This window comes from Erythrolamprus reginae, chromosome Z (genome assembly GCF_031021105.1).
Source record: "Erythrolamprus reginae isolate rEryReg1 chromosome Z, rEryReg1.hap1, whole genome shotgun sequence".
In the NCBI taxonomy this organism is placed as follows: Eukaryota; Metazoa; Chordata; class Lepidosauria; order Squamata; family Dipsadidae; genus Erythrolamprus; species Erythrolamprus reginae.
The window spans coordinates 92,222,680-92,249,956 of record NC_091963.1 but is presented as its reverse complement, the minus strand read 5'-3'; the positions used below and the strand labels follow the sequence as shown (position 1 = coordinate 92,249,956).

At 43.0% G+C, this 27,277-nt stretch overlaps 1 protein-coding gene across 8 annotated transcripts in view; it reads right to left on the bottom strand.

Moving 5' to 3' along the window:
* YTHDC1 (YTH N6-methyladenosine RNA binding protein C1) overlaps positions 1 to 27,277 on the bottom strand; it is a 149,346-nt gene that overhangs the window by 23,212 nt on the left and 98,857 nt on the right. For 3 of the 8 annotated variants that reach the window (XM_070726965.1, XM_070726964.1, XM_070726960.1), the window contains 6 exons: positions 21,881 to 21,982; positions 13,852 to 14,183; positions 12,848 to 13,241; positions 10,745 to 10,834; positions 10,228 to 10,281; positions 9,021 to 9,115 (listed from right to left, as the gene is read on the bottom strand). In XM_070726965.1, the coding sequence (XP_070583066.1) occupies positions 9,021 to 9,115; positions 10,228 to 10,281; positions 10,745 to 10,834; positions 12,848 to 13,241; positions 13,852 to 14,160 (942 nt within the window). In that variant the 5' untranslated portion in view covers positions 14,161 to 14,183; positions 21,881 to 21,982. The remainder of the gene's footprint in view (positions 1 to 9,020; positions 9,116 to 10,227; positions 10,282 to 10,744; positions 10,835 to 12,847; positions 13,242 to 13,851; positions 14,184 to 21,880; positions 21,983 to 27,277) is intronic. The other 5 variants (XM_070726968.1, XM_070726967.1, XM_070726962.1 and 2 more) reach the window with 3 other exon arrangements.

The following is a 27,277-nucleotide window of genomic DNA, read 5'->3' as shown; positions in this document are numbered from 1 at the left end:
TCGATATCCGAAATGTACGAGAAGGGAAGCGTTCGAAAACCGAGGTACCACTGTATTTCTGACAATTTGCCTGTAATACATCTGTGTTTTTACAAATCTCTTTGCCATTTCTCAAGGACACATACATATTTTAGGATTTGAACTCTAAAATCAAAATTGTTATTTTTCAGCACTACATTTTATTAAGCATGCAGAACCCCTGAGTTATCAAGGACATGCACAGAGGAAACATGGGATCCCAGCAGTATCCAGGAGATATGAGTAATTATTTGGGTCATACAAAAAATGTAAATCGTATTTACTTTTAGAAATAGCACAGTTAAGTTAAACAGTTTGATGATTCACATTCAAATCATTCAATAACTCTCAATACAACAATATTACGAGCCTGTATTTTGTCTTACATATCAGACATACATTACAACTTACAAATACATCAAATTAACACAGAGTTTACTACATCAGTCACAGTGAATCAGCAGAATGAACTAAGAGAGCAGAGGGAGAGGAAGAGAATCATTGTCAACCTTCGCTATGCTGCTGTATTCTTTCGCTTGGTTGTCAATAGTTATGGGGTGGGTTAGAGATAAGGGTGTGGGTGGGAAGAGCACAGAAGGAGAGTTAGGTTTCGTTTTCCTAGGTACCAGGAGAAGATCGTTAGAGGAAAAATTCCAGAAGAGTGATGTGAGGGCCAAGATGTCCCACCTGATGAATATGGACAATGGGGATTGGGCATTGTCCCAAGGGGGGTGGAAAAGAGGTTTTGATATATGCTTGTATCGCACCATTTTCTCAGGCTTTTCTTTTCTTTCGATGCTTCTAGTTCTGATTTTGATAAATTCACTTTTGAACTTTTATAAAAAGGACTCTGAGTTTTATTTGTCTAAATTTTGACTGGCAGCTTGACATTAAGCAAAGTCTGCCTTTTCAGTAATTCCGGAGGTGGCAGAGAGTTTGGGCCTCAAGTTATGAGGCCTGAGGGACCCCATTTCATTTATCAGTTGGATGGATCAATGGCAGAGGAAAACCACCCACCCACGACACTGGGACCCTTATCATGACGATGGGGTCCCACCAAGAATCTATAGAGTTTATTGTGGGACTTTTACCGGCCAATGCAGTCATCATCATCATCATCATCATCATCATCATTATTATTATTAATTAGATTTGTGATGCCGCCCCTCTCCGTAGGCTCAGGGCGGCTTGGCTACAATACTGGGACTGCCTTGGCTACAAAAGTGGATTCCTGAAATTAACAATGGTAGATTGGAACTAATTCAACCAGCGATTCGGGCATCACAGACAGCGTGTCCAGCAATTACCAGACAACAGAGTTCAGGGAAGACTGAACTTCCTGACAGTTTGGTTGCGGATCTTCAGGGGACACTAGAAACTGATGATTGGTTTTTAACTCGTCAAGGGGATTGCACCCAAACCAATGGGATGTGTGAGAGGGCTAACTCTGTGTTGGAGCAATACCTTAGGTGTTACTTGAATTTTCAACACGATAATTGGAGCAAACTTCTATCATTCGCAGAGGTTGCCTATAACAACTTGCTACATAGTAGCACGAGGTTCATTCCATTTTAAATTAGTGAGTGGACAGAAATTTGTGCCCATCCCAGAACTACCCCAGGATGAGCCTAAAGATCTATCTTTAAAGGAATGGGTAGTACAGTTAAAGGCAAACTGGCCTGTAGTTCATAAGGCATTGGATGAGGCTCATGATGCACACAAGGCCCAGACTGACAAGAAAATAAGAGCTGCAGTGGATTACAAGGTGGGAGATAGGGTTTACCTCTCCACGAAGTTCTTAAGGACCACTCAAAAGTCAAAGAAATTAGGTGTTAAGTATGTGGGTCCTTTCCCAGTTGTGCAGAAGGTGAATTCGGTGGCAATAAAATTAGAATTGCTGAAAACGTTAAGGAAAATTCACCCAGCATTCCACGTAAGTTTACTTAAACTGGAACGGACTTGTGAACTGTGCCCTCCTCAAGCAGATCCCCTGGCCCCTTTGCTCATTGAGGGAGAGCAACATTTTGAGGTTAAAGAAGTGCTGGGCTCAAGGAAGCATAGGGGAAAAATTCAATATTTAGTGGCGTGGAAACATTTCCCTGTATCTCACGCAGAATGGGTTGACGAGAAGCACATGAATGCTCAGAGGGAAATTGATCGGTTTAGAGCAAAGTACCCTGATAAGCCCTGATGTATAAATGTATATATTGGTGCTGTTTGTTCTTTTTTGTCTTATAGGACTGAAGTCCCTGTTCCAGGGGGTCCGAATGTCAACCTTCGCTATGCTGCTGCATTCTTGCGCTTGGTTGTCAATAGTTATGGGGTGGTTTAGAGATAAGGGTGTGGGTGGGAAGACCACAGGAGGAGAGTTAGGTTTCATTTTCCTAGGTACCAGGAGAATAGGCGTTGATTGCTTACCTGAACGCCTCTTCTCGTACGGTGAGCGGGTACAGCAGTCACATGGGTTGCTCATGTCCAATCCGGTGGAACTGAGCCTAGTATTAAAAAAGCTTGCCGGATCCGCCCCTTCCCCAGAATTCGCGAATCCATAGACTAGGCTCAGTTGTGAAGCTCTGTAGTGTTCAACTCTCATTGTTAGAGGAAGAAAGAGATAGAAAGGTAAAGAAGACACATACAAGGGCGGGAAGTGACTGCTGTACCCGCTCACCGTACGAGAAGAGGCGTTCAGGTAAGCAATCAACGCCTATTCTCCGTACTGAAGGAGCGGGTCCAGCAGTCACATGGGACATACCCAATAGATGGTCCCTAGGGTGGGATTAGCTTGCTATCGTGTGAGATAACGGATTGGAGTACCCTTCTGCCGAAGGCAGCGTCCGCTGAAGCGTAAGAATCAATTTTGTAGTGCCTGATGAAGGAATTTGGCGAGGCCCAAGTGGCTGCTTTGCAGACCTCCTCCAACGGGGCTTGAGTCGCCCAAGCGGCCGAGGTGGCTGCGCTCCTGGTGGAATGCGCAGTGATGTTCCTTGGAACTGAGAGGGAGGCCGACTCATAGGCCTTAGATATAGTCCCTCTGATCCAACGGCCTATTACTGTTGAAGACACTTTGGCCCCCATGACTCTGGGATGATAGGCTACAAAAAGTGCTTCTGACCTCCGAAAGGGTCCTGTGCGTTGGATATATATTCTCAGCGCTCTGGTGAGATCCAGGGTGTGCCATCTAATTGCCAAGGGATGGTCTCGTTGGAGGCAGAAGGAAGGTAGGACAATATCCTGAGATCTGTGGAACATGGAACTGACCTTGGGTAAGAAGGTGGGGTCCAGTCGCAAGACTACCTTGTCCTGATGGAATTGACAAAGGTCCTGCCTGATTGAAAGGGCAGCCAGCTCCGAAATGCGTCGGGCAGAGGTAATAGCCACCAGGAAGGCTACCTTAAAGGATAGGTACCTGAGGGACGCCGATTTTAGGGGTTCGTATGGTGCCTGCGTGAGGGAGTGGAGAACCCGTGGCAAGTCCCAGGATGGATACCTGTGGACCTTGGAAGGTCTGAGGTTGGCTATGCCCTTGAGGAATTCCTGAACTTCAGGGAAGGATCGGAGAGGCTGTCTGCGGGGGCCCCCTAGGACAGATGAAATGGCTGCCAGATGACGCCGGAGGGTGCTGGTGGAGAGTCCTTTATGGAAACCTTGCATAAGGAAGGAAATAATTCTGTGTATGGGGATGCACAGAGGGGAGAGACCTTCCTGAAGGCACCACTGGTGAAACTTGGACCACGTGTGGTCGTAGATTCGATTGGTCGAGCCCCTTCTGGCCTTTAGAATGACCTCCACTGAATCGGGGTCATGCCCACGCAGTTCTAAATCTCTCCTGATAACAGCCAGGCGGTGAGGTGGAACCACTCCGGGTCTGGATGGAAAGAGGCCCCCTGCCGCAGCATATCCCCCGAAACGGGGAGTCGCCAAGGGTCCTGGACGGACAGCTGTTGGAGATCTGCGAACCAGGGCCGGCGGGGCCAATGAGGGGCGATTAAGATTACTCGGGCCCTCTCGGTGAGGACCTTGTGAATCACGTCCGGGAGGATTGGAATTGGAGGAAATGCATAGAGTAGGCCTGGAGGCCATGGACTCCGGAGGGCATTGATCGCTTCCGCTCCCGGGGATGGAAATCTGGAATAGAAGCGAGGGAGTTGGGCGTTCGCATTGGTCGCGAAGAGATCCAGGACTGGTAGGCCGAATCTGAGGGTGATTTGATGGAACAGGTCTTGATGGAGGTTCCACTCTCCTGGGTCTATCGTTGCTCGGGATAGCCAATCCGCCTGGATGTTGAGACTCCCCGAGATGTGATCGGCTAGGAGCGACTGGAGATGTTTTTCCGCCCAAAGGCCCAGCTTGAGGGCCTCCCTCATGAGAGCCTTGGATCTCGTGCCCCCTTGCCTGCAGATATGGCTTTTTGTGGCAATGTTGTCGGTGAGAATGAGAACGTGCCGGTTGGGGATGCGAGGAGAGAAATGCTTCAGAGCCAGGGAGACGGCTCTTAACTCTAGCCAATTTATTGGCCTGGAAGCTTCCTCCGGGGACCACGTGCCCTGGGCTATCATCCCCTGGGCGTGGGCGCCCCATCCCGATAGACTGGCATCTGTGGTGATGACAAATTGATCCGGGCACCTGAACGGGGATCCTCTGTCCATGGCCGGAGACTTCCACCACTTGAAGGATCTGCGAACACTCAGTGGAATGACGATGCGTCGATTTGAGTTGCTGTGCCCCGATCTCTGAAAAGGCAACAGAAGCCACTGGAGTTCCCTAGCATGAAGGCGAGCCCAGGGAATGATGCCTATGCATGACACCATCTTCCCCAAAAGGGAAGATAGAGTAACTATGGATACTGAAGGATTAGATAAAATGTTAGAAATTAACTCCACAATACTGAGTTTTCTCTCGGGAGAGAGAAAAACCTGGGAAGATTTTGAATCAATAATGGCTCCCAGGTGAGGAATGGAAGTGGAAGGTTGGAGGTGACTTTTTTCAAAGTTGATGGAAAACCCATGGTCCTGAAGGACTGACATGGTGACAGAAAGGTCTGATTTCACTCTCTCTAGGGAGTTCCCATGAATTAAAATATCATCAAGATAACATAAAATGTGGATGGGAGACGCCCGGATATAGGCCGCCAGGGACCCCAAGAGCTTTGTGAAGACCCGAGGGGCCGAGGAAAGGCCAAATGGCATAGCCCTATACTGGAAATGCCTGCCTTGAAAGGAAAAACGTAAAAATTTTCTGTGGCATTTGGCTATAGGAATGTGAAGGTAGGCCTCAGTGAGGTCTAAGGAGACCATGAAATCTCCCGAGTGAATGGCGGCCAAAATAGAAGACAAGGAGTGCATTTTAAACTTCCTATATTTGATGAATAGGTTTAGTTTCTTTAAATCCAAAATGGCTCTCCAACCTCCGGAGGACTTTGGAACCATAAATAGGATGGAGTAAAAACCTAGGCCCTTCTGACCGGAAGGGACCGGCTGAATGGCTCTAATGGACAATAGATGAGAAATGGCCTCCTCCATACGGTTACAATCTGAGGATGACCTGGGCGAAGGGCAGGAAATAAAACGTTTAGGGGGAGGAGAAATAAATTCTAAAAGAAGGCCTGTTTGAACAGTGTCAATGACCCAAGGGTCCTTGGAGGTGAGACGCCAATTTGCAGCGAAATGAGCTAGGCGACCCCCTATGGGAATGGAGGAAAGGTTACCATCTAGGTTTTTTTGAAGCCCTGTTAGAGGCAGCTCCCCTTTGGAAACGAAAACCCCTACCCCTGGAGTTCCTACCTTGGGAACGAAAGCGGGGGGAATACTGACCTGGAGATCTCTGATAGGAAGCCGCTTGATCTTGCTGGCGCCCTGGGCGACGAAAGGACTGCGTTTTAGTAACCTTTTTTGTGGTTGGACCCAAAACCTTCTTCTTGTCTGTGGTCTCCGTGAGGAGAGGATCCAGAAGATCACCGAAGAGAAGGTCGCGCTTTAAGGGGCCCTGGGATAACTGCCACTTTTGGCGAACTCCCGCTTGCCAAGGGCGAATCCATAGGAGTCTTCTTGCCGTTGTAGAGGCTGCAATAGACTTAGCAGAAAATCTAGTAGATTGTAAGGTGGCATCAGCCACGTACTGGGCAGCTGCAAAGACCTTGTTGAAGTCTTGTTGACCTCTCAAGTCATCTGGAGGAATGTGCTGTTGAAGTTGGCGAAGCCACAGCAGCATGGCTCTGGAGAAGAAGGAGGCTGCTGCAGAACTTTTAATGGCCCAGGAATCAGCGGAGAATCCTCTTTTGAGCATTTGCTCGATGCGCTTGTCCTCTGGACGGAGGACTTCCTCCGCCTCGCCTGGCACAGCCGCTGCCGAGTGAAGAATTTTGACAGGTTCATCTGGTTTGGGAAAAGATAGAAGCTCTTCATAGGAAGAGGAGAGTTTATACAACTTTCTGTCCTTGGTAGAGGGATTAAGGCCAGAGGCTGGAAAATCCCACTGTTTAAGTAAGGCATCTTTAAATAATTTAGGCATAGGGATTACCTCGTTATCCTCCTGTTCCTCTGTGAAGTAAGGTAAATTCTCCTCCGGGGGATCAGTGGAAGTGGAGGCTTGTTTCTCCTGGGCCGCTAATCCCGTAGAAATTCTAGCTTTGAGGAGGAGAGATTTGAATAGTTGAGAAGGGAAAATAGTAATAGGAGGAGGGACCTTTATTTGGGATTCCTCATCCTCTGATAAGCCCTGGAAAGGGTCTTCATCCTCCTCTACATCCTCATATTCATCTTGGGAGGACTCTGAGTCATCCTGGATAGGAGCTCTGACCGCTGGGGAAGAACCCAAGGGGCGGGAGGAACGAGAAGGAGGAAGAGGTAAAGGAAGCTCATTGATGGAGGAGAGTTTGGCATCAATGGCTTTGGACAACACAGCAAAAATAGATTGGAACTCAGGAGGTAAACTGGAAATATCAGCAGAAATGGCAGAAGAATTCCTAAAGGCCTGGGAGGATCCTGGCTGGGGGGAATCTTCCATAATATCTGGTTCCTCTGGACCTATGCCCCATAGGTTAGGTTGGGGTCTGTCTAGGTTTGGCTCATCCAGAGATAACACAGGGACCCCAGAAGGAGGCAGACTAGAGGCCTCTGGTGGGTCTTGACTACTGATTACTTGGGCCTGCACTTTCAAACGTTTTGCTGATTTATCATGAATCTTTTGTAGGGCTAGGTCCCTTCTCTTCTCGGCCCTGGTGACCTTGGTCGAGGGGCGGGCCCCTGGAGAAGAGGAGGAAGAGGCCTGGGGGATACTAGTAATCTCATCGCCTGTAGGCCTGGCCTCTCTGGGACCTTTAGTTGTGCCTCTCTTGGGAAAAGTAGCCATAGTCTGACAATTAACAGAAGACAAGGCTGAGCCAATAACTAAATTATAAGGAGAAGATTTCAAGGACTTCCCAAGAGGAATGGATCCTGCTTCGAGGCCTCGAAGCTGCTGAAACGTGAGGACAATCTGGGCAAACCCAGAGTTCGTGCCCCCAAATCCAGCGGGGCCAGCCTCCCTAAACTTTGCAATTAAGTAAAACCAAGGCACTCTGGTTGGAGGCTAGGCCGGTGGAGAATTTAGCCTGGGACCCCCAAGGCCCGCTCCCGGATCCACGCGGTGGACTGAGGCCTACGCGGCTGGCAGAAGGCCAACACGAGAGGCCTAGATATTTTAAGAAAGGGCGCGAAGGCCTTCGCGCCAAAAAAATCGCTTCGTAGAATTTCTTAAGGGAAAAGCGATCGACTAAGTCCAGGAGACTAGAGGCGTCCCACTCCGCAGGAGGTATTTTATAAGCCCTTAAATATATTTTTATACAATAAATAAGCAATAATCCAATGATAAATACTTGCACCAGGACCTCCAGGCCAAGGGATTAGAAGAATCCACAAGCGGCCGCAGGAATCGTAACCGGCAAAACCGCCGGGGGAAAACGAAACCGCAACTTCTCCCAAGTAAAAAAGCCTAGCCGCCTTTTACTTTTTTTCCTTTTTAAAACGGCTGGCGCAAATAGTGCAAGTAATAAAATAAAGACAATAAATCTTACTACTTTTTTGAAGGAAAGATCGAAGGGAAGGTGTTAGAATGTTGAACGAGCTATCACATACAACCGCAGGATATGCGAACTGAGCGAATTCTGGGGAAGGGGCGGATCCGGCAAGCTTTTTTAATACTAGGCTCAGTTCCACCGGATTGGACATGAGCAACCCATGTGACTGCTGGACCCGCTCCTTCAGTACGGAGAAGACCGTTAGAGGAAAAATTCCAGAAGAGTAACATGGAGGGCCAAGATATCCCACCTGATGAATATGGACAATGGGGATTGGGCATTGTCCCAAGGGGGGTGGAAAAGGGGTTTTGATATTGTATCACACCATTTTCTTTTCTTTTGATGATTCTAGTTATGATTTTGATAAATTCACTTTTGAACTTTTATAAAAAGGACTCTGAGTTTTATTTGTCTGAATTCTGACTGACACCTTGACAATCATGCTTTCCAGCTCCCCCTTATGGCAAGTTACAACACTACCTCTTAAAACTATAGTACTTCAATACATACAAACACTCATTGTTAGCTTGTTTATATATTGCAAACCCAATTGTTTTGTACAGAGTACTAACACGTGTAAAATTTAAGCTCTTATACATGTGCATTATGACTTTGAGAAGCTTAAAGCATTAATTTTGCACAAAATCTTCAAAATGGGGGAGGGGGGTGAGAAACAGGAACAAAACCTTTGTTAGTAACCTTCCAGTGACATTACCACCAACTTCCCATGACTTCTGGTGGTTGAATATAGTAATTTGAAACATGTGGTTGGGGAGAAATGTAACTCCCATTTTAGATGAACCAAGAAGAAATAATTATTTACAAAATAAATATATATTTTATTTTGCATTTATGTGTTAGTAATTATATTATTTTTAATAAACAAAAAATAAAATAATCAATTTCCATACTTTGCATATGTAACTGACATCACAGAAGTTCAACATACCTTAGCTTTGGCAAGAGAAACATTTTCATGGTTGTTACTTTTTATGAGAAAAAATCGTGCATCTTGGAGAATATATTTAAGTTTGCTAGTTTGGTCTGGAAGGAAAAAACAAAATAGATAACTGTATTAGTAAACTTTATTTGCCAAGGAAACTTAAATATAGGTAGCTCTCAATTTACAACCATTTGTTTAGTTGAAATTACAACAGTATTGACAAATGTGACATGACCATTTTTCACACTTATGACCATCGCCATGTCATCTGTAGTTATGTAGTTTTTAATAAATTAGATTTTTCTTTGTATTTACTGTTTTATATTACATGCTGTGAGCTGCCCCGAGTCTTCGGAGAGGGGCGGCATACAAATCTAAATAATAATAATAATAATAATAATAATAATAATAATAATAATCATCATCATCATCATCATCATCTGATCAAAATATGGATGCTTGCCCACTGGCATATGTTTATGATGATTGCAGGTTCCTGGAATTATGTGATAACCTTTCATGATTTTCTGACAAGCAAAGTAAATGGGAAAGCCAGATTCAATTAAAAACTTTATTAGTAATTTAACAACTGTGACAAGAAAGGTGGAAAAGGGGGCAAAAACTCATTTAACAACTGTCTTGCTAAAGCAATGAATATTTTTGGTTCAATTGTGGTCGTAACTTGAGGTCTCCCTATATTTATAGGATCTGGAGCATAAAGTCTAGCTGTTGCAATGGCAAAATTGGCCTCCAGTAGGCCATATGCAATTTAATCCCATGAATTCCTTCTTAATAAAAGTTCAAACAGAAAATCTATGCTCTTCAAATGAATGAATGGCTCAATCCCACCAAATTCAGATTTGCATTACCATGCAGCACTAAACTTTAAAAGCAAATTAAGCTATTCAAGGTAGAAGCAAATGCAACATTAATAATGTTCTGATATTTTTATTTGTAATAGCCAACATATAGCTATGATCAGAATATTTTTATGAAGTTTGTATGTAAAATAATTAATTAGATTGCTTATTTGCCTGCTAATCCAGTGACCAAATATTGTTTTTTCCATTAACAATCTCATGCATATGAATTATTCATTAGTATGCATTTTACTATACATCAGAACATTATTTTGTCTGCTGTAAAATCAACAAAGTCAATACAACAGCTTGCAATAGATGCATGCATTAAAAAGTTCAAATTTAAATTATACCTTTTTGGACAGCACGAACGGAAGATGATAATTTCTCATGCTTCTTTTCTGAACCTGTATTTAGCCAAAGTACATTTGTTCAGATTGAGCCTTAATAGAGATACGATACAAATTCTACAATCTTTTCACATACTATTTTCATTCATGACAAATTATTCCTCCTACAGGCACTCCCACACACAAAAAGAATGCTTCTCAATGTGCGTGAGGATTTGAATTTGATTTTTTTTTAGTTGTCCATTTTTAGGTTTCATTTGTTAAACCAATTTTCTATAGAGAAAACTAGTCAATGAATCATCATCTTCCAAGTTTAAAAAAGTGAAAATTCCATTTAAGCAACATAATTAACATAAGAAAGCTCACTTATCAAATTATTCACAAAGAACATGCCAGAAAACTAACTATATAATTTCAGCTATATATCCCAAGCCTATTATGGCCTACAGTTTATTTTTATCGATGCATTTCAAGAGTTTGCTACAGATTATGTAAATGAAGATAAACAATCACAAAATACCTGCATATGACTCTGATGCAGAGCTTCCACTTCTATCAAAAACAATTGGAGAGATGCCTCTAGCTCTTTTCCTGGCCTTCTTTTTCTCATCTAAGACCATCAAAATAAGCAATAGCAATACTTTAAATTTTCAAACAAAAAATCAATATTTCTAAAAAATATAAAATTGGAAATATTTAGTATATAGTTGACTATATTGGGCCAGAATTTGGAGAACTGTGACAATAGTTCCCAAAGTATTAGACGTTTAGACAACATGGTTTGAATAGAACCATTGCCTGTCAAAGCTATATTGGAAGCTCAGGGGAAATTCTAGAGTGTCTATGCGATGGATGCCGCATAAAGTTTATAAAAAGAGAGCTTAACCTCAATTTGGAATATCAACAATATTTCAGTCATAAATGTAATGCATTTAAGTATATTCTTACTTATAAACATAGTTACAAACCTAAATTAGATCCCAATCTAGACATACTAATTTACTGTAGTCTCATTTGCATAACTAAAATCCCCACTGGTAATACCTGAATAACAGAATCACATAGCATCCTTTATCATTGCTGCAGATATTATCAGAAATATTTAATACTCAGAACAAACAAGGATACGGTAGACTTCTATGTAACCTTTACTCTGTAAACATTTAGATCTTTTCTCTCCAAAGCAAAATTAAAGATTGATATATTCAAACTAGTTGAGACTAAATTCTGAGAAATGCAGCCATATCATTTACCATGTCTGATTATTCCAATCATATTGTTTATATAAAATAGGAAGGAGTAAATGCGCATACAGAATGAAGTATCTAGTAGTGCTCACTTAATGATTGTAATATTTCAAACATTTATTTGCTTTACAAATGGCTACAATTTTTAAAACAGGTCTTTTAACCCTGCTGTTCTCCTCGGATCATATTTGACCCGAACGAAATTTGAGACCCTGTAAAAAATTTTCCCTGCATATCTGAAACTTGAAATTACATGACTTTGTCTCATTTGAGGGATTCTTTCTAAGGGTGGTGTGGTTTTTTGGGGAGGGGAGTGTTTAGTTTTTGCTGGGCAAAAAAAGTTACACATGATCATCAGGTCATACATGACCCAGACTAAAAAAAAAAAAGGTTGGTTCTAGCTACTGCAATTGTCTTTTTGAATACTTTTTTTGCTAGTATACTAATTTGAACATTTCTGAACACAATGAAATGAAAACTGAAGTGAAAAAATTAATGCTTATTTGTTTATTTTGCTCAGAAAATCCTCCCCCCCATTTTGTGTGATTCTTTCAATTTATAGATAGATTAGCCTGCAAAATCACAACTTTTTGACTATCTTAGGCATTGGCATTCTAATTTGAACAATTCTGAACGTAATGAAATGAAAAATGAAATGAAACAAATGATGCTTATTGGTTTATTTTGCTCAGAAAAGCCCCCCCCCCCCCCGGTTGTGTGAAATTATTTCACTTTATATATAGATTAACCTGGCAAATCAGACTTTTTGGACTATCTTGGGCCTTGCCATACCAATCTGAACATAATGAAATGAAAAAGGAAATGAAAAAATTGATGCTTATTGGGTTTTTTTGTTCAGAAAAGCCCACACACCCCTGCACCCTGGCTGTGTGCAATTTTTTCAATTTATCCTCCAAACTGGAAGTTCTGATGACCTCAACAAAATGTTCCAAAGACTATATATACAGGCCTTATTTAGGGCCAGACCTAGCCTCAAGTCATCTTGGAACTATTTTATCTTTATTTTCACTGAAACCTTTACTAATTAGTTTACTGGTGGAAAATATAGATTTAAGTCTTAGCTTACTTTGTCTGTTATACTATTGAAAATATGGACTACATTATGATTTGAAGAAATTTCCTTGCTAATAGAAATTCTTAGAGATAAGAATTATGGACAAAATAAATAATTGAAACAGCAGAACCTTATGTTTTATGCTTCACAGACTCTGGCCTGTAGATCCAGCACTAGGATGGAAACTATTGAAGTGTTATCCATCTTTTTCTGTCCCTACTATTCAAAATAAACCCAGTATTTTTAGCTCAAACTATTGGAATACTAACATAGGACAGAAAGAGAGAACAGCATTTCTTACCCGATATATCTGAGCCTGAACCAGTTCTGACTGATGCATCAGTAAAAGATGCAGATTCAGAATCAGAGTCACTAGCTTCACTTCGCGTATCATAATCATTTCCCTCTTTCTGATCTCTTTCATCTTGATCATACTCTTCTTCCTCGTCATCTCCATCTTCTTCTACTTCTTCTTCCTCTCCATCTTCTTCTTCCTCCTCCTCTTCTTCTTCTTCCTCCTCTTCCTCTTCCATTCCTTCCTCTTCCTCCTCCTCTTCTTCATTTTCAGTATTTCCTGCATCAGAGGAACCACTACTACCTGTTTCACGATCTGAACCATATTCCTCAGAATTTACCTCTTCTTTTGAAGAATGGCTTGACCTGCTTGGTCGTATCTCCACTTCATGCCTTAGTCTCTGTTTATAGAAAACAATCAGTAATCAAGACAAATTATTTTGAAAGAGAGCTCTAAATGCTTGCTTTAAACACTCATTTAATGTAACTGCAATGTATTATTAATTCAGGTTAAAAAATAAATTTCCCTTTAAACCTAGGAGAGAAAAAAAATAAAAATAAAAAGCCTAATACTGGTTCTGCTTAAAACTAAGCAAGTAAGTGAAATGCTGAAACTAATAATAAAAATAAAAAGCAAAAACACTATTTGCAGTGATGGCGAACCTATAGCACGGGCGTGCCACAGGAGCACACGGAGCCATGGGGTGAGAGAGTGTTGTTACCCTCTCCCGGCTCCAGGGAAGCCTTTGGAATCTGGGAAGGGCAAAACACGAGCCTACTGGGCCCACCAGAACTTGGGAAACAGATTGTTTCCAGCCCCCAGTGGGGGAGGGTGGGGAGAAGCTGTTTTCACCCTCCCCAGGCATTGAATTATGGTTGTGGGCACTCACGCCTGCGTGATAGCATGTGTACATGTTCTTTTGGCACCCGAGGAAAAAAAGGTTTGCCATCACTGCACTATAAAAGATCCTATCTATTTAAATACAGATAGATTTACAACCCATTACTTACTGCAGAAGTATCTGGAGTAGAGGACTTAGCTCTTCTGTCAACTTCCCTTTTCCTCATGCATGCCTTTTCAGGCTGTCCCTTATATGGATCTCTGGAGGTACTACTTGACATACGTAACTTTCTATCACTTTCTGGACGCTTACTTCTGTCAGATCTTCGATAATCCTCACTCTTGTATTCTAATGCTGGCTTTCCTTTTGTGCTCACAATTCTTTTGCTGTTACTAACGGAAGAGCTTGGAGGTTTGGGTAAGATTTGTCTTGAGGAATGTCCAGATGGTTTTTGTTTTTTAATTTCAGCTACTTCCATCCGCTCACTTTTCCTTTTGGATCCTTAGAAAAATAAAAGTTATTACTTAAATACTAAAAAACATGTTGCAACATAAAAAAAACATTTTCTTATTTAGCATAGGTCAAAGCATAAAGAGACATTTAATCTAAATTTTTGATATCAATTATTAACGTTTAGTCAGATCATGAAAAAAACTAGGATTAAAGCTTGAGGAGCTAAGGTATGAATGTGAAAATTACTGGATAAAGATGAAAAATATAGGAAATATCTGAAATAAAATTTTGCTTCTTGCTTACATTTCCTAACAGGGAACATTTCCTATTTATCTGTCTTCAAATATTTCAAATTATTAATTATATTTATTTACAAAACAACAATTATTTAAAAGAAATAGTATTAATTTATTTTATGTACTATTTTGCATAAATCTGAATAACTGTTTCTTATCAGTTAAAGGTATTAAGATAGAGGATTGGAGGATTGAGATAACATACCGTACATACTCGAGTATAAGTCGACCCGATTACAAGCCGAGGCACCTACTTTTGCCACAAAAACTGGGAAAACCTATTGACTCGAATATAAGCCCAGGGTGGAAAATACAGTGGCTACTGGTAACTTATTAAGAAGGAATATTCTTCTATTGTAGCTTCTTAAAATTGTTTTGTAGGAGAATAAAAAAAAACATATGAAGAACGGTTGCAGGAACTGGGTGTATCTAGTTTAATGAAAAAAGGACCAGGGGAGACATGATAGCATTCTTCCAATATCTCAGGGTTTTCCACAAAGAAGAGAGTCAACCTATTCTCCAAAGCACCTGAGGGCAGAACAAGAAGCAATGGGTGGAAACTAAACAAGGAGAGAAGCAACTTAGAACCAAGGAGAAAATTCCTGACAGTTAGAACAATGAATCTGTGGAACAGCCTGCCACCAGAAGTTGTGAATGCTCCAACACTGGAGGTTTTTAAGAAGATGTTGGATACCCATTTGTCTGACGTTTCCTGCCTAGGCAAGGGGTTGGACTAGAAGACCTCCAAGGTCCCTTCCAATTCTGTTGTTATTATTATTATGTAACTTCCTTCCAAAATGTTTTTTATTTCTTGCACCTTTCTTCCTCCCCTTCCAAAATCTTTCTTTTTTTAAATTCCAAAAACCTCTTAAAATATCTTTAGGAATTTTATCTTAATCTTAAAACCTGTTCTTAATCTTCATTACAATATCATTATAATCTTCTTAATAATTGGGATTTCATATATTCTTTTAAAGCAATTGCTTAAATCAAACTTCCATATGATAAATATTCAGATTTTCCATTTAAAACGTATTTCATAAGTTAAAATCATTACTATCTCAATAGATCAGTAAATAACAATTGGGGCTTACTCAATCATTAATTGTAAAATCTTTCTTCTACATATTTATCTTGCATAAGGAGAAACCATACTCTAAAAAAAGGTAAATCTATCCATATTAATTATGTAGAACAAATGATTAATGACAAAATTCATACTATTATATTATCCTAACCTTTGTATTGTTTTAAACAAGTCAGCATTAACAATCCTCTTGGATATGATAAGTATAGTTGGAAGAAAGTTTAATTACAGAATTATCCCCACTTGAAGCAACATTTTCTTACAAAATAACCTCTCCTTTTACTAGAAATTAATCAAATTTAAATGGGTAACTTACATTTTACTTGTACATTTTATTTACTTGTAAAATATTGTTGCTGGCTTGATCAGAAGAGAAGGACCGTTGAACTTACCTGAACAGTCTTCTCGATGCACTGCAAAAAGAGTCCAACATGGGTAATACTTCAGCCTGATTGGCTAGGGACTGAGTTAAATTAGAATAATTATAATTATCTCCACCCCATCGCTACCCCCAATAGCTCAGTCAATAAAAACGAAGGAGTAGTGCAATCAACACAACTTTATTAACTCAACAACAATAAAAATTCAACTGAGCCCCTGGGCCAACTGGCCGGGTTGGGTTTGGACTCTCCTTGCAGTGCATCGAGAAGACGGTTTAGTAAGTTCAACGGTCCTTCTCCAATGCACTGCTGCGGAGAGTCCAGCTTGGGATATACCCAAGATTATGATGATAGGGTGGGTGAAGGCTGGATCAGGGGTGTATGAGTTTTACACACCCGCTGCAGCACTCTTCAGCCGAAGGCCGCCTCAGCGGACCCTAACGAGTATAGTGTATAGTGTTTAATTAATGTATCTGGAGTGGTCCAAGTGGTCGCTCGATAAATATCCTCCAAAGGAGCCTGAGAAGACCATTCCGCTGATGTTGCAGCGCTCCTTGTAGAGTGGGCTGTAATGTTTCCCGGAACCGGAAATGCAGTCACAATGCAAGATTTCACCCATCGGCTAATCGTTGTAGGAGACACCTTCATGCCCATAAAGGATGGCATAAAGGACACAAAGAGGGCCTCCGTCTTGCGGTGTGAAGCAGTTCGCCGGATATATATCTTTAAGGCACGACGCATGTCAAGTTTGTGCCAGCGCAGTTCCAGAGGGTGCGAGCCATGAGAACAAAAGTCTGGTAGGATGAGTTCCTTTGCTCTATGGAATAGCGTGTTAACCTTTGGCAAAAAGGTGGGGTCCAGGCGCAACACTACCCTATTTGGGTAGAATATGCATAGGTCCGGCCTAACAGAGAGGGCTGCCAGCTCTGATACCCTCCTGGTCGACGTGATAGCCACCAAAAAGGCCATCTTAAATGACAAGAACCGCAGGGAGATGTGGCGTAAAGGTTCAAATGGTGGTGCAGACAACACATTTAAGACTGATGGAAGATCCCATGTCGGAAATCTGTGCACTACAGGTGGCCGTAGGTTATAGGCATCTTTTAAGAAATCTCTAACCCATGGGTGATAGGTCATGGACCTCCAGTTATCATCTATCTTCAGAATGGTAGAGATCGCGGCCACCTGTCTGCTCAGAGTGTTAGGCGCTAGACCTTTGTCGAGTCCAGACTGCAGGAATTGTAGTAGAGTCTCTACTGATGATGATTGTGGATGTACATGTATACTCGCACAAAATTGGCAAAAGGCCACCCAGGTGGCCCGATATATCCATGTAGTTGATTGTCTACGAGCCGCTTGTATGGTTGAAATTACTTTGTCCAGTAATGATGCTCATCTCATTCGGTCCCCCTCAATCACCACGCGGCAAGTTTCCACCACGGAGAGTCCGGATGGAATACCTGGCTGAGGGAGACTCGATGGCTCGGGAGGCGCCATGGTGGTGATATTGCTAAGTCCATAAGATCTGTGAACCACGGTCGCAGAGGCCAATACGGAGCAATGAAGATGACTTCGGCTCGCTCCCATATGAGTTTGGCGATAACTTTGGCAATGAGGGACACTGGTGGAAAAGCGTGACCTGCCAGCCACGGTGTTCTCAGGGCATTGATCCCCTCGGCTCCTGGTGATGGAAAGCGAGAGAAAAAGCGAGGCAGCTGTGTATTTTGTGGTGTGGCAAATAAATCCACAAGCGGCATACCGTATCTGTTGACAATGTCCTGAAAGGTGTCTACTCCCAGTCGCCACTCCGCTGGGTGTATGGTTGATCTGCTGAGCCTCTCTGCCCAGGTCATCAGGACGTCTGTCTGCTGCATCAGCCTGTCCGATCTCGTCCCACCTTGATGATAGATGTGGGATCGAGTGGCCACATTGTCCATGAGTATTAAGATGTGTTTGCCCTGACTCTGTGATCGGAAGGCTTGTAAGGCCAAGAACATGGCGCGCAACTCCAAGAGATTGATTTATCTCTTCTAGGTCTTTGTATGTCCATAGTCTCTGGGCCACTTGGGTTTCAACATGCCCCCCCCAACCCGTAAGGCTCGCGTCTGTGGTGATGACCACCTCCTTCTGATTCAGGAAGGGGGTACCCCGGAGAGTGCTGCTGATTGCCACCAGGGAAGGGAGAGCTTGACCTTCCTGGTTATACTCACTAAACGTGTGGAGCGGCTGGTTCAATTCCGTTGAAAAGGTAGGAGGAACCACTGGAGTAGCCTGGTATGTAGCCGAGCCCATGGTACAATATCGGTACAAGAAACGAATGGGCATTGCCTGATATTGGTAGTGTTGGTTGTTGATACAAAACCTGAAGGTACGCCTCCTTTAAGTGGATGGAGGGCAACCAGTCACCCCGTCTGATTGCTGAGAGTATGGTGCGCAGGGAGTGCATCTTGAATCTCAGGTATCTCACGTAGAGATTGAGTTGTTTTAAGTTGAGAATCAATCTGCCTCCCCGAGGCTTTGGGTACTACAAAGACAATCGAATTGTACCCTAGCCCTCTTTGCTCTGAGGGAACCGTTTCCATGGCACCGATATCGAGTAGGTGGTTAACCTCCAGAAGTAGTAGTGCTCTCTTTTGAGGGCAACGGGTCTCTGGACAAGAGAGGAATCATTGGGGGGGGGGCTGAGAAAGGTGATTCGTAGCCCCTGGGACACTGTGGTAAGCGCCCACGTATCGCTCATGATGGTCTTCCGTGTTCCGGCAAAGGACTGGAGCCGTCCTCCGATAGGGATGTCCCTCACCGAGTCACTTCTGCTCTCTGAACCCCTTCTGGTTGTTGGGCTTGAAGGGCTTCCTGGACTGCTGATATTGACTGGCTCGGTTGCCGTATCCTCTGTCAGTTCTGAAGGTTCCCTGGTTGAATCCCCCTTGTGCATACGACCTTGGAAACTGGGGGTTCGCCAAGAAAGAGTCTTGTTGAAAGGGCTGTCTACGAGAAAAGGGTGCCTGGCTTCTGTCAGAGCGTCTGTCAGATCTTGGCAGCACCTTTCGCTTGTCTTTGTCCTCCACGAGGACCTTATTCAATGACTCTCCAAATAGCTGGCTTCCCTGCAAGGGTGCGAAAGCTAGACGCCACTTTGATTTGGCATCCACTTGCCAAGTCCTCAACCAGAACAGGCGTCTAGAGGCGAGAGTTGTGGCCATGGCTCTGGAAGCGAACTTTGCCGCGTTCAATGTGGCATCAGCTGAAAATTCAGAGGCAAGTATGAGCTTACTTAGGTCTTGTCGGAGACAGCCGTCTTCCGGTCCGACCTTGGCTTGCATGTCTTGGAGCCAGAGTATGCAAGCTCTATTAAAAAAGGATGCGGCGGAAGCCGCTCTCAGCAACCAGGAGGCCATCTGGTACGTTTTGCGAATCAGAGATTCGGCTCTCCTGTCATCCGGCTTCAACCCCTCGGCAAGCTCTGATGGTACTATTGCGTTCGAGACCAGACTTGCCACCGGTTGATCTATGGTTGGAAATTGCAGCAAATCTTCAATTTCTGGATCGAAGATGTAGAACCAACGGTCCATTGCCGAAGGTCCCTGTGCCGCCGCCAGATGCTGTCACGGCCACTTCACATTCTCCATAAATATTTGGGAAGACGGAATGTGGCTTGATCCTTTCTGAGGCTCTGAGAATAAACGAGCCGCTGGTTGGAGACCTGCTGCCACCTTTGCTGATTTGGAAGAACTGCCAATGTCGGTGATTTGTTTGGCCGTCCTTAGTTCAGGGTCCTGGTCACTGTCCATTTCCCCCTCCTCCAGGGCAGAATCCTGCAGTAAGGAAGGAGGTGCGGGGGTCAACCAGAGGTCCCTTCCAGGTGGTCTGGCATGGATGGTCCTCTGATGTGTTCCTGACACCACACCGTGAGAGTATGCATTGGTTAGCATATCCTGCAGCACTGGGGGCATGGTTTGCCAAATCTCATTAGAGCGTAAGCCCACTGCTGACAGCATGAATGTGGCGGCGGGAGGTTGATGCCCATAGAAGGTCTGTGGCTGGAACCATGATTGGGATGTAGGCATTGCTAAATCTAGCTGCGCCTCCAGTGCCTTGATTTTCCTTTTAGCTTCTTTTAAAGTAGAAGAGGCGGCTTTGGCTTTTGACTTTGAGGAATGTCCTCTGTCCTTGGCCCTGGAGGTCTCATCCCTCGCATTAGTGGTGTCAGTGGTGCTATGGGCACCAGGTGCAGAATCTGCCATGATCAAGGGCTTCTACTCACGAATTAAGAGCCGGTAAGGTTGGAGCCTCAATATTCCAATGCGCCACACACAATCAGAATACTCTCCACAAGGTTGAATGACTCACTCGGAATGATATTGAAGGCCTTTTGGTGTGTGGCCGACCTTCCGGTGGTCCAAGATGGTGGGTGCGACATTTCCGGTGGCCAAAATGGCGGGTGCAACTGTTTTGGCACCCAAAACTGCCTAGGGAGCCGGTTCCTTGCAGCTTCTTTATCCAGCTTCTGAAATGCCAGCGCGAATCCCCCTTGCCATACTTCGCTAATGGGGGCGTTCTCCTGACTCTCCCCATTGCAGATCGAGTTGTGGTCCTAATGGGTGGCTGCAGCCACCATCAGCCCTTCAAAAGCCCACCCGTCAGTTGTAAGGCGGCTGCCGCCCCACTGTGATCGCAGCCGCCACCGCCTCCCGGCTCGCAAATACAAAGGGCTTGCTGCCAAGCCTGAGACCGTCCTCTTTGCTCTTACCCGTCTTGGAACGGTAAGGGGCCTCACACTGGTGTGGGCATGGATACGGGGGGGGGGGGGGGTCCTGAGGCGCCTAGCCCCCTCCATGGTGCTGTGAGCAGGTTTGGCCACGGAGGCTGGGGACCTCACCACACGTTGTTGGCCCACCTTGGCAATCCTAGGCAGGGAGAGAGGTATGGCCACAGAGGCCGGGGACCCGGCCTGGCTTTATGGGCCTTAACCTCTGGGCGGTGCTCACTGAGAGCAGGGGCCCTGAGGAGGTAAAGAGGTTATTTATTATTATTATTTATTGGATTTGTATGCCGCCCCTCTCCGCAGACTATACCCTCGGAGGGCAGAAGCCTGAAATCTTCTGTCTTCTGATCCTAAACCTGCAGATAGTGGAGAAGAAAAACTCTAGTCACTACACTACGACTGAGTTTTTAAGACTGAACTATTGGGGGTAGCGATGGGGTGGAGCTAATTATAATTATTCTAATTTAACTCAGTCCCTAGCCAATCAGGCTGAAGTATTACCCACGTTGGACTCTCCGCAGCAGTGCATTGGAGAAAGCCCTGGTTCCTTCGTTCTGAAAGTTTCTCCAACCCTCCCTGTAATGCTTCCTTAGAGGAGGAGCTGTGATTGGTTCAGCCTGCTGCCAATCAGACAGCTCTCTCAGTGCCTCCTTTCTGTGTAGAGGAAGAACTGTGATTGGTTCAGCGTGCTGCCAATCAGGCAGTTCAGGAGTGTTGCTGGCTGGACTGTAGCAAGAGCAGAAATTTAAAAAACCTTGTGTTGCCAGAGCCAGAGCCTTCCTCCCTGCCTTCCACATCAGAACTGTGGAGCTTTGGAAAATGCTGCACGGCAGTTTTCAGGTAAGTGAAAGTCAATGACCCCAGTGTAAGTCAAGGTTGGATTTTTCAGCACATTTTTTGTGCTGAAAATCTCAACTTATACTCGAGTATATACGGTAGCTAAATAATGAAGATTATGTTTGAAAAGCCAGGAGTGATAGGGAGAGAAAATATTTCACAGGGAATTTGCTACACAAATTACTTTTACTAAATGAAGAAAAGAAAAACAAAGCATTCAGTGAAAAAAAAGCAAAGCTTCCTGAATATTGAGAACAGTTTTCAAACTTGTCAAGAGGCTACTTGCAAGGCCTTTTATACAACAGTAAATTATCTAATTCAGCTCCAAAATTAAGTTTCCCAGCTCTCTGGAAATATAATCGAGTTGTAAAGTAGCATACCCTTTTTCTCATTTTTATCTTGTTCACTATCAGGGTTATACAATTCATCATCATGATCTGGTGCATCAGTCAAGATATCATCAAGAACATTTAATTCACCATCTATGAAGAAACAACAAATGTTATTTAGAAATGATAGTGTGTTTTTTAAATTGAATGAGAAGGTACTGCAAGCCAGTATTGCAGACATTTCTATTAGTACCATTTCTATCTATGCTATCCATAATTGTTTAGAATCAAAGTGGAAACAAACAATACTAAGTTCTTTCTTTAAATAAATATTATATTTTTCAGAGTATACGACGCACCAGAATAGAAGATGCAACTTAGTTTTTGTGGAGGAAAATAGGAGAAAAAAAATCTGCTTACCAGATGTTTATCTGGCTAGCATTCTTAGTCTAGTCAGCTTCAGCACATTATTTATCCCCTGGTTAGGGGCTGGAAAGAAACTTACTCGCAGCAAGTAGAGCAATGAAAAAAAAGCCTGCAAAGACTTAGGGCTTGGAAAACATTCTTCACAGAGTAACAACAAAAGAGCTTGCAAACCGGCAAGAGCTAGGAACACCATTAGCATAACTAGGGCTGGAAAAAAACTTATTGAGAGCAAATTAGAGCAGTGAAAAGAAAACTGCAAAGACTTAGAAACTGGATAACATTCTTTGCAGAGAATAACAATGAAAGATCCTGCATGGTAATAGCTGGGAAGATCATTATCACCCAGTTTGGGCTGGAAAAAAAAGTTCCCCCCAAAATAAAATACATTCAGAATATAAGACACACCCAAATTTTCAGCCTTTTAGGGAGAAAAAGGGTGCATCTTATACTCCAAAAATACAGTATGTTGAACAAAGAGGAGGTAATATAAGCAAGAAAATTAATAATTCCATAAAACTTTGTGCCACTATCTTTCCAGGGATAGTGTATTTCCCTGTCCTTGCTGGCAATATTTAGCTGTCAGGTGTGGCAGTGAATAAATTCCTGCTATGCCTAGAACAGGAATTCAAGCTCCTTTTGCCACAAGATTATATGGTATGTGATGAATACACTTGAATAATTATTAAATAATTTTATCTCTTTTAGAGAAATTTCTAGTCTGCTCATCTTTAATATCAATTGCTCCTTTGGATTATGCTACAGATAGTCTTTGCTTAATGACCGTCGCTCAGAAACTGTTCAAAATTATGACAGGCTCTCTTATAATCCTATTTCAAAGTTCTGACATTTATCCCACCCCACATTATCATATTTGTTCTGGCCTGTCCACATCCTGATCTGCTGATCACGGATTTTGTTTTGGTATCTTACACCAGTGTTCTTGGCACCCAAGTCAGAGAGTGAAGAGGATGAGGAGTTAAGAGACTGAACTCAGAGGATGATATAGAACCACTTATAGGCACAAGAGTGCGCAGAACTATGTCTAGGAAAGATTATTTGAGATGAAAGAGGTTTGGGTGTGAATAGCTCTATAGAACACTTGGCCACACCTTGTGACTATATAAGGGAAGGTCTCATGAGGAATCAGTGTGAATGACAACAATGACAACGTGTATTCTCTGTGCTGTAGAGATCCTGTTTACTCCCAGACAACTTTAAATATCCAAACTGCTCATCTGGGATGTCTGCCAAAATGTTGTGAGTTTTGAATGATAAATAGACCCTGGTCTGGAAAAGTCATTAGCCAATTCTTGATAATGTTCCTTTGATTATTAACTATTTGATGCTATGAACAATTTTAATCAATCTATATATTCATCTTATACCTTTCTGACAGGTCATATGTGCGAACTTAATTGCTGGGGTCCACTTGATTAGAACAGAATTTGGGGCACTTGACAACTAGCTCACTTTTATGGCCATTTAAGGCATCCTGTCGTCAACTGACCATTATTTTTGATTTTTAAAAAATCATTTTTCAGTGTTTACTTCTAGTTTCCAACAAAAACTACCCATTGGATGAAATGGATTTATTGATTGCAGCAATACATTACTGAGTTACATAGTGATAGCTTTAAGTGCAATGACATATGACAATGACAAATGACATGTTCGGTTTGCTTGTAAATCAAAGACTAACTGTATATACAATCAGGTTCATTCATATTGGTTTGATTGCTTGATTTGTCACGGACTAATGAGGGAGTAGGTCACGCCTGGATGTGAAATTGCTTGTCAATTATTTGTCCCATCATTTATGGGTGTGGGTATATTAGAATGATTGTAATTCCTCAATAATTAATGCTACCCTTTTATCAATCAATCAATCAATCAATAAATAAATAAAGTTGAGTTTTCACTTCATTCACATTTTATTTATTTCATTTCAAATTCAGTGGGTGGAGTACAGAGAGCAAAAGCCCAAAAATATATCATTGTCCCAATATGCATATAAAAATGTTTGGGGACAATTTTCAGCATCCCTTTTAACATCCCCTGCAACTGCCTGTAGGTCTGATCCCATCACTGGTCCCACTCCCCTCCTCCCCTCCCAATCACTCCTCGCCAGGTCTGAGAAAGTAAGGGAGACAGCAGGGGATGGAGACTTGGTCTACATTCCAGAGAGGAAGAGAAGCGCCCCTGAACAGTGATACCTTGTTTTACAGATTTAATTGGTTCCGGGCGAGGTTCGTAAGGTGAAAAGTTTGTAAGACGAAACAATGTTTCCTATAGGAATCAATGGAAAAGTGATTAATGCGTGCAAGCCTAAAATTCATCCCTTTTGCCGGCCGAAGTGCCCGTTTTTGCACTGCTGGGATTCTCCTGAGGCTCCCTTCCATGGGACACCCCACTTCCGGACTTCCCTGTTTTTGCGATGCTGCAGGGGAATCCCAGCATCGCAAAAACAGGCGCTTCGCTGGCAATGGAAGGTCCAGAGGTGGGGTTTCCCAACGAGGGGAGCCTTCGCTTGGCAACGGAAGTCCAGAGGTGGGGCATCTCAGCGGCGGAGGCAGGTTCATAAGATGAAAATAGTTCGGAAGAAATGCAAAAAAATCTTAAACCCTGGGTTCGTATCTCGAAAAGTTTGTATGATGAGGGGTTCGTAAGACGAGGTATCACTGTATTTGCCTTTTCGCAGCAGCAGCATTCTGCCTTCATCATGGTATATTTACGCTCAAGACAGCTAGCTTTCACTTCCTGCTTTGGAATTGGCGTTGTTGCTGCCTCCATGGTCTCACAGCACCTTCTGCAGCACAGTTAAATTTAGCACACTTCATAATGGGGAGACATGTCCCCCTTCCTGGAGCCCATTACAATGCAGAGCCAAATGCAACCCTGTCCTACTCACCCCTGGCAACAGCAGAAGCATGAGAGAGAGAGACAGGGACAGAGAGAGAGAGAGAGAGAGAGAGACAGACAGACAGACAGACAGACAGACAAAGAGAGGAAAAAAAGATGAACAATGTACCTCAGGCGAGGTGTGGCTGGGAGGGGAGGGTTAAGGTGGAGCTAGGTGGGACAAATAATTTAACAACCAGTTCTCTGCCCTAATGATTGGCTGGGTAGCTGTGTCTCTGGGGGGTGTCATGTGACTGGGTAGAAGTGAGTGATGTCAAGTTGGCTATGCCCATCCAGTCATACCAGTTTTAATTATTGACTCCTGCTCTTCTCTTTTCAGTGGGAAACGGGTCCAAATGGTTCTTTGAGTGTTTAGGGTTGCAGACCCAACCCAGTGAAAGGTTTTGACAATGGAAGTTTAATAGTACAGGTAGTCCTTGTCGTTTAACAGTTCATTTAGTGACTGTTCAAAGTTACAATGGCAATGAAAAAAGTTACAAATGATCATTTTTCATATTTACAACCATTGCAGCTTCCTCATGGTCATGTGATCAAAATTCAGACACTGGATAACTGACTCATGTTTATGATAGTTGCAGTGTCCTGCAGCCTTGTGAACACCTGGATAGTGTTCTTAGTCTGGACACCTTCAGCACATTATTTTATCCCCTGCTTAAGGGTTTAAAAAAAACCCTTTATTCTGAGAGAGTAACAATGAAAGAGCTTGCAAGCCAGGAAGACCTGGGAACATTATTAGCACCTGGAAATAAACAGTAGGAGCAAGTAGAGCAATGGAAAAAACCCTGCAAAGACTTAGGGCTTGGAAAAATTTCTTCTTTGCAGAAAGTTAACAATGAAAGAGCTTGCAAGTGGGTAAGAGCTGGGAACATTGTTAGCAACTGCTTAGGCCTGGAAAGAAACATTTGAAGCAAATTAGATGAATGGGGAAAAAACCTGCAAAGACTTGGAAAACATTCTACACAGAGAGTAACAATGAAAGAACTTGGGAACATTAATAGCACCTGGTTAGGGCTGGAAAGAAACATCTGGAGCAAGTAAAGCACTGAAAAAAAACCCCTTCAAAGATAGAGTTTGGAGAACATTCTTGCAGAGAGTAACAATGAAAGAGCTTGCAAGCCGGTAAAAGCTGGGGACATTGTTAGCACCTGGTTAGGGCTGGAAAGCAACATTTGGAGCAAATAGAGAATGGAGAAGAAAAAAAATGAAAGACAAGGTTTGGAAAACATTCTTGGCAGAGTGTAACAATGAAAGAGCTTGCAAGCTGGTAAGAACTGGGAACATCGTTAGCACCTGGTTAGGTCTGGAAAGCTACATTCAGAGTATAAGACGCAACCTAATTATCTTATACATCAAAAAACATGGTAGTTTGTTTGACTTTGACTTACCATGTAATACTAATCCAAAAATAGTGACTTGAAAACTGATTTAAAAAACTATGGAGATTCTCAATCATCCAGGTCATGGTTATCCCAATTTTTCTCAAGAGGCAACTGGACATTTTTGTTTTTCTTTGAAGACATTTTGCTTCTCTTCCAAAACGGTTCTTCAACTCTGACTGGATGGTTGGCAATAGAAGGATTTATACTCCTTGCAGACAACTTGTCATCTGCCTCCTTTAGAGTGGTTAAGGCCACCTGTTGATTTATCTGTGTCCTCAGCGTCACTTGAGTAGTGCAAATGGAGGCCTTTTTATAACTGTTGAAAGACTTGTATTATAGACTGGAGATGGATGTGGTCATATCCCTCTCCCTCTGTTGAGAGAGGGCTGGCACAGATGGCCTCTTTGACCTCTATTTCAAACCAGCAGTCTTCTTTGTACAAAATATGGACTTTGTTGTCTTCAAACGCCTGGCCTTCATCTTTTAAATCCAGATGGATTTCTGAACCCTGTCATGAACAAACTCCTTAGGAGAAGATTCAGCACCATCCAGTCAGAGCTGAGGATGTTTCCTGGATAAGAACTAAAGCATCTTTGAAGAAAAACAAAGTTCATTTGCCTCCTGAAAAAGCACCTTTGGGACAACCATGATTGGGTGACTGAAAATCTCCATAGACAGTTCTTTCAACAGTTCCAATGAGGCTGTAAACTAATGCAAATGACCA